This window comes from Babylonia areolata, chromosome 27 (assembly GCF_041734735.1).
Source record: "Babylonia areolata isolate BAREFJ2019XMU chromosome 27, ASM4173473v1, whole genome shotgun sequence".
Taxonomy (NCBI): domain Eukaryota; kingdom Metazoa; phylum Mollusca; class Gastropoda; order Neogastropoda; family Buccinidae; genus Babylonia; species Babylonia areolata.
Window position 1 is genome coordinate 24,919,261 of NC_134902.1, and position 7,465 is coordinate 24,926,725.

At 45.0% G+C, this 7,465-nt stretch overlaps 1 protein-coding gene across 1 annotated transcript in view; it reads left to right on the plus strand.

The window, feature by feature from the left end:
• Window positions 1-1,544: 1,544 nt before the first annotated feature.
• Window positions 1,545-7,465, plus strand: part of LOC143301031 (proton-coupled zinc antiporter SLC30A1-like) — a 16,598-nt gene continuing 10,677 nt past the window's right edge. Inside the window, exons 1-3 of the mRNA XM_076615032.1 lie at window positions 1,545-1,721; window positions 2,900-3,134; window positions 5,846-6,007. Coding sequence (XP_076471147.1) covers window positions 1,545-1,721; window positions 2,900-3,134; window positions 5,846-6,007 — 574 coding nt within the window. The remainder of the gene's footprint in view (window positions 1,722-2,899; window positions 3,135-5,845; window positions 6,008-7,465) is intronic.

Below are 7,465 nucleotides of genomic sequence, written 5' to 3' on the forward strand. Positions count from 1 at the left end.
ACAAGCCAGCTTCCGGTGGGTAACAGAGAAAGAAGGAAAGAGAGAGAGAGAGAGAAGTAGGAATGGACAGACAGACAGACAGACAGATAGACGACTCACTCGTCTCCATAGTAAAGACGGGAGCCTGTCCCTAAAGTTTATACTGTCTGCCTGATGGGTGTTTACGGGGTTTCATCCACTGTGTTCCCTTAGGTCTAAGTTCCCAGATATTTGCTTTTTCTGAGTGTTTGTTCCCCCAGGTCTGTCTTCCCCCAGGTATGTATTATATTTTTTCCCCAGGTTTAGGTTCCCCAAGGTCTATATTCCTCCAGGTCTATTTCCCACAGGTCTGTATTCCCCCAGGTCTGCCCCCTACCCCCCCCCCCCCCTTCCCCCCAGTCCCCTCATCCCACCCTCTGGCCTGTATTCCCCCAGGTCTGAGTTCCTGCAAGTCTATATAATTATTATGTTTGTTTCATCAAACACTTTTGGGTATTGGTCAGTGGTCAAAACAGGTGCAAAGGTATTGATACTGCACAAGAAAAGTATACACAATGCGGAAATATGTTAAAGCAAGCTGCATGCTTTGGGTTAGTGGTCAGTACCGGTCAGCGTGTGGTCAAACTTGGTCAAGAAGTCTCGTTATTGCTTACACATGAGGAAACGCCGCGTTAAAAAAAAAAAAAAAAAAACTTCTTTGTTTGTGGTTATTAAACTATGTGGTCAGTGGTGGTACTATATGGTCAGCAATGGTCAGGTGATTAAGTACAAAGTGTGGAGAGAGTGGTGTGTGGTACGGGCCATCTGCCAAGTGAAAGTTCATTCTGGTTTGGGATCTCGGAGCTGATTGAGTGTGGAAGAGAGTGGCGTTTGGTACAGGCCATCTGACAAGTGAAGGTTCAGTCTCATTTAGGATCTCACAGGTGATTGAGTGTGGAAGAGAGTGGCGTTTGGTACAGGCCATCTGACAAGTGAAGGTTCAGTCTCATTTAGGATCTCACAGGTGATTGAGTGTAGAGAGAGTGGAGTGTGTGGTACGGGCCATCTGACAAGTGAAGACTCGGATATGGAGTGATGGCCTAAAGGTAACGCGTCCGCCCAGGAAGCGAGAGAATCATGAGTGCACTGGTTCGAATCCCGGCACAGTCGCCAATATTTTCCCCCCTCCACTAGATCCTTGAGTTGTGGTCTGGACTCTATTCTTTCGGATGAGACGATGATCTGAGGTCCCGTGTGCAGCATGCATTTAGCGCACGTAAAAGAACCCGCGGCAACAAAAGGGTTGTCCATTGAAAGATTCTGTAGAAAAATCACTTCGATAGGAAAAAAACAACAACTGCACGCAGGGAAAAAATGCAAATAAAGGGCGGCGCTCTCAGCGTAGCAACGCGCTGTCCCTGGGGAGAGCAGCCCGAAATTCACACAGAGAAATCTACCGTGACCAAAAAAAAAGAAAAAGAAAAAAAGAGAGTAAAACAATGCAATTTGGGATCTCACAGGTTCGCAGTCGCGTGGCGTGAGCAGTGGCGTGTGGCGTCACAGGCGGTCTGAACTGTGAACTGACCATGGGCCAATGCTGCAGCGAGACGTGTCGCCTGGGGACCATGATAGCCATGACCTTCTCCTTCTTCCTGCTGGAGATTGTGGTGGGTCACTTGACCAACTCGGTGGCCTTGGTGGCCGATTCCTTCCACATGCTGTCCGACATCGTGGCCCTCATCGTCGGCTTGATCGCCATACGAGCAAGTAGTGTTGTTGTCATCATCATCGTTGTTGTTGTTGTTGTTGTCGTCGTTGTTGTTGTCATCATTGTTGTTGTTGTCGTAGTTGTTGTCACCATTGTTGTTGTGGTCGTTGTTGTTGTCATCATTGTTGTTGTTGTCATTGTTGTTGTCACCATTGTTGTTGTGGTCGTTGTTGTTGTCATCATTGTTGCTGTTGTTGTCTTCATTGTTTTTGTTGTGTTGTTGTTTTTGTTGTTGTCGGTGGTGGTGGTGGTGGTGGTGGTGATGATGGTTGTGTCGTTGTCGTCGTCGTCGTCATTGTTCTTGACGTCTGTTTCACCGGGAAGGAAAACGTTTCTTTGAGATGATGACGATTATGATGGTGGCATCGGCGATGTTTTTTGTTGGATGGTGTTGATAATGATGTTGGCGATGATAGTGGTGATGGTGGGGGTGATGGCGATGGATAATGTTGTGATAGTTATCATTAAGACTACGATGACGTTTGTGTTGTTGATGATGATGATGATGATGATGATGATTATAGCAGGACCTAAGCGTTCGCCAGGTCTGCCTGGATCTCCGTCACCACTCTCTTCTCACCCACACCACCACCCTCTGCACCCACTCCTACAGATACACACACATACAGACACAGACACAGAGTGACAGACACACCCAGACGTACGCGCATGTACACACACACGCAAAGACACGTACACACACACACACACACACTCACACACAGACACACACACACACACACACACACACACACACACACGGCGTAAATCCATATTACTCATCCCACACATACACTATCATCTCCTTTGTACCCTCCTCGTCCCCCCTTCCTCCCCCACTCCCCCTCCCCCAACCCACCCCTGACTTGTACCGCTTTGAAACAGCCTTGAGACTGAAAATATTATTACATTATGATTATTGTCATTGTTATCATCATCATCATCGACGTCATAATTATCATAATTATTATTATTATTATTACCAGTTGTAGTATCATTGCTATCATCATCATCATCACTAATGGTAGTAGTAGTAGTAGTAGTAGTCGTAGTAGTAGTATCGTTGCTATCAGCAGCAGCAGCAATAGTAGCAGTATCATTGCTATCATCATCATCATCATCTTCACTGTTATTATCATCGTCATCACTCTCATCATCAAACCAACCCACCAGATCTCCAAGTGGCCGTCGAGGAAAAACACGTTCGGCTGGGCCAGGGCGGAGGTCCTGGGCGCCCTGGTGAACGCCGTCTTCCTGATCGCGCTGTGCTTCTCCATCCTGACCGAGTCCATCAAGCGGCTCTTCATGCTGGAGCACATCGAAAGGCCCATCCTGCTCCTGGCCGTCGGTGTCGGGGGCCTCCTGGTCAATCTCATCGGCCTCGGCCTCTTCCATAAGCACGCTCACGGTTGGTTGTATAGAGTTACTATTCTTCCATCATGTGGAGTGATGGCCTAGAGGTAACGCGTCCGCCTAGGAAGCAGGAGAACCTGAGCGCGCTGGTTCGAATCACGGCTCAGCTGCCGATATTTTCTCCCCGTCCACTAGACCTTGAGTGGTGGTCTGGACGCTAGTCATTCGGATGAGACGATAAACCGAGGTCCGATGTGCAGCATGCACTTAGCGAACGTCAAAGAACCTACAGAAACAAAAGGGTTGTTCCTGGCAAAATCCTGTAGAAAAATCTACTTGGATAGGAAAAACAAATAAAAACTGCACGCAGGAAAAAAAAAATACCAAAAAAATGGGTGGCGCTGTAGTTAGCGACGCGCTTTCCCTGAGGAGAGCAGCCCGAATTTCACACAGAGAAATCTGTTGCGATAAAAAGAAATACAAATACAACAAATACAAATCAGCACACTCACGGTTGTATGCAGAGTTCCTCTTCCTCTTCCATCAGCACACTCGGGGCTGGTTGTAGAGTTCATCTTCCTCTTCCATCAGCACACTCTCGGTTGGATGTAGAGTTCATCTTCCTCTTCCTTCAGCACACTCTCGGTTGGATGTATAGTTCATCTTCCTCTTCCATCAGCACACTCTCGGTTGGATGTAGAGTTCCTCTTCCTCTTCCTTCAGCACACTCTCGGTTGGATGTATAGTTCATCTTCCTCTTCCTTCAGCACACTCTCGGTTGGATGTATAGTTCATCTTCTTCTTCCGTCAGCACACTCACGGTTGGATGTATAGTTCATCTTCCTCTTCCATCAGCACACTCACGGTTGGATGTATAGTTCATCTCCCTCTTCCTTCAGCACACTCACGGTTGGATGTATAGTTCATTTTCCTCTTCCTTCAGCACACTCACGGGTGGATGTAGAGTTCATCTTCCTCTTCCTTCAACACACTCACGGTTGGATGTAGAGTTCATCTTCCTCTTCCTTCAGCACACTCTTGGTTGGATGTATAGTTCATCTTCCTCTTCCTTCAGCACACTCACGGTTGGATGTATAGTTCATCTTCCTCTTCCTTCAGCACACTCACGGTTGGATGTATAGTTCATCTTCCTCTTCCATCAGCACACTCTCGGTTGGATGTATAGTTCATCTTCCTCTTCCTTCAGCACACTCTCTGTTGGATGAATAGTTCATCTTCCTCTTCCTTCAGCACACTCACGGTTGGATGTATAGTTCATCTTCTTCTTCCGTCAGCACACTCACGGTTGGATGTATAGTTCATCTTCTTCTTCCTTCAGCACACTCACGGTTGGATGTATAGTTCATCTTCTTCTTCCGTCAGCACACTCACGGTTGGATGTATAGTTCATCTTCCTCTTCCTTCAGCACACTCACGGTTGGATGTAGAGTTCCTCTTCCTCTTCCATCAGCACACTCACAGTTGGTTTTTAGAGTTCCTCTTCCATCAGCACACTCACGGTTGGTTTTTAGAGTTCCTCTTCCATCAGCACACTCACGGTTGGTTGTAGTAGAGTTCCTCTTCCATCTGCACACTTAGGGTTGGTTGTAGAATTCCTCTTCCATCAGCACACTCATGGTTGGTTGTAGAGTTCCTCTAACATCAGCACACTCACTGTTGGTTGTAGAATTCACCATCCATTAGCACACTCATGGTTGGTTGTAGAGTGCGTCTTCCTCTTCCATCAGCACACTCATGGTTAGTTGTAGAGTTCTCCATCCTCTTCCATCAGCACACTCATGGTTAGTTGTAGAGCTCCTCATCCTCTTCCATCAGCACACTCACGGTTGGTTGTAGAGTTCCTCATCCTCTTGCATCAGCACACTCACGGTTGGTTGTAGAGTTCCTCATCCTCTTGCATCAGCACACTCACGGTTGGTTGTAGAGTTCCTCATCCTCTTCCATCAGCACAATCACTGTTCGGTTTAGGAGAGTTCCTCTTCCACCAGCACACTCACGGTTGTTTGCAGTGATGAGTTTAAGTAAAGACTCACTGGCTGCACTTCAGGTCATGTTGTTCATGAAACAGTTGGTTGGGGAGGGCTTTGGGTTTGAGGAAATGGGGGGTAGATGTGTGTGTGTGTGTGTGTGTGTGTGTGTGGTGGGTTTAGTGGTAGTAGTGGTGGGTATGTGGTGTGGGGTGTGATGTTTTGTCAGTGTATGTTTGAGGGGTATGGGTGGGTGCTTGTGTGTTGTGCGTGTGGTTGCATGTTGCAGTTATGTGTGTGTTCATGAATGTGTGTTGTATGTTTTGTTGTTTTGGGGTTTTTTGGGTTTTTTTGTTTGTATGTTTGTTTGTTTGCTTTTTTACACATTGTCATTTTTGTTACACACAAATGCAAAAACGAGAGAGAGCTAAAAGAGAAAGAAAAGAATTAGATGTCATACGAATTAAACAAGATTCGTCTAAACTATCTATTGCAAATGTTATTTTAATGGGGGTTTTTCATATATGTGTGTATGTGTGAGTCTGTGTATGTCAGTGTGTCTGTGTAAGTGTATGTGTGAATGTTAGTTACTGCACTGCAGTGCTATTCACTGTTTCTAACACTTGAATAAAAGAAATCATATACATATATACATACATACATACATACATACATACATACATACATACGTACATACATTGTGCATACAAAAAACAAAAAAGCACCACCTTGATCTGTCCAGTGTAACTATCAGCCGAACACCATTTTTTGTCCGTAGGGCATTCCCACGGGGTACTAAAACACCCAGGTGACACTGAGAAAAGGATGGAGGAGTGGGTGGTGCAAAGTGAGGGGAGAGAGGGCGTTGACCCCATTCACAGACCCAGCTTCACCATTGAGTACGATGTCGACAGCTCCGCCAGTGCCAGAGCGAAAGTCCGTGAGTAACCCATTATCTGTTTGTCAAGAAACATGGTTCATAAGTAACCATTGCGGTTCGTGGAGGAACGTGTTTCGTGAGTAACCATGGTTGTTCGTGAAGGAATATGGTTCTTGAGAAATCGTTGCTGATTGAGGAATGTGGGTCGTAAGTAACCGTTGCCGTTCGTGAAGGAACGTGGATCGTGATTAACCATTGCTGTTCGTGAAAGAACGTGGATCGTGATTAACCGTTGCTGTTCGTGAAGGAACGTGGATCGTGATTAACCATTGCTGTTCGTGAAAGAACGTGGATCGTGATTAACTGTTGCTGTTCGTGAAGGAATGTTGATCGTGATTAATCATTGCTGTTCGTGAAATGTGTTGCAGAAGGGTGGGCGGGATGTGGATGAAAAAGAGAGCACGTCGCCATAATGCTGTGCTGCCCGTTTTTCTTTCTCTATTTTTTCTTTTGTTCCGTCTTCAAGTTTATTTGTTTTACTATCAAAGGTTGTTTTTTTCTGTAGACTTTTGACAGAAACAATAATCCCTTTTGCTGCCAGTGGTTCTTTTATTGTTTTTTGTTGTTGTTGTTTTTTACCCAAAAGACCAACGCCCAGACCACCAGTCAAGATCTAGTGTGGAGGGGAGAGTATAAACCCATGTCCGAATATGGAAGTCGAAACCGTGGATACTTACTTGCTTCGTAGCTGGGCGCACCGCCACTGATCTTTACATGCCTTCTATCTGGAGTTACAGTGTTAGAAATAAAAGATAACTGCTGAGTCTGTAAACCTTAAAATCCAGAAAGACTATAAAAATAAATAATCTGTATTTTGGAAAATAAAACTCACATTGATAAGAAGTGCTTTCAGTTTCAAACAACAGATTCGTCTTCAGGGACTGCGTTGACTGGAAAATAGGGATTACCCTTTCGTTTTATTTGTTTTGTTTTTTTTTGTTTTTTTTTCATAGACTTTCTCCATTTCTAAGTTGTGGATGGACCTGGGTATTGTATTTGTTGTGAAGATTAGTCCCAGTAGCTGAACATGAAGGTGGATAGAGTTGGATGTTGTGCTGGTTGTGCACATTCTTGCCAGCAGTTATCCATTTGTTTCTTGTGTATAGTGTTGGATGAATTTTTTTGTGGTTCAGATTCGTCATCCATTTGTATCTTGTGTACAAAATTGGATGTTTTCCTTGTTGTTCGGATTCCTCATCCATTTTGTAACTTCTGTACAGTGTTGGATTTTTTTTCTGGTAATGCAGAATCATTGCAGGAGCTTAACACGAAAGCGTATAGAGTTGGGTGTTGTGCAGATTGTTCAAATTCGTCCCAGCAGTTTTCCAGTTGTAACTTTACAGAGTTGGATGCTGTGCTGGTTATTCAGATTCGTCATCCATTTGTAATTTGCGCACAGAGTTGGATGGGTTTTTTTCTAGTTGTTCAGATTCGTTTGTAAACTGTGTACAGAATTGG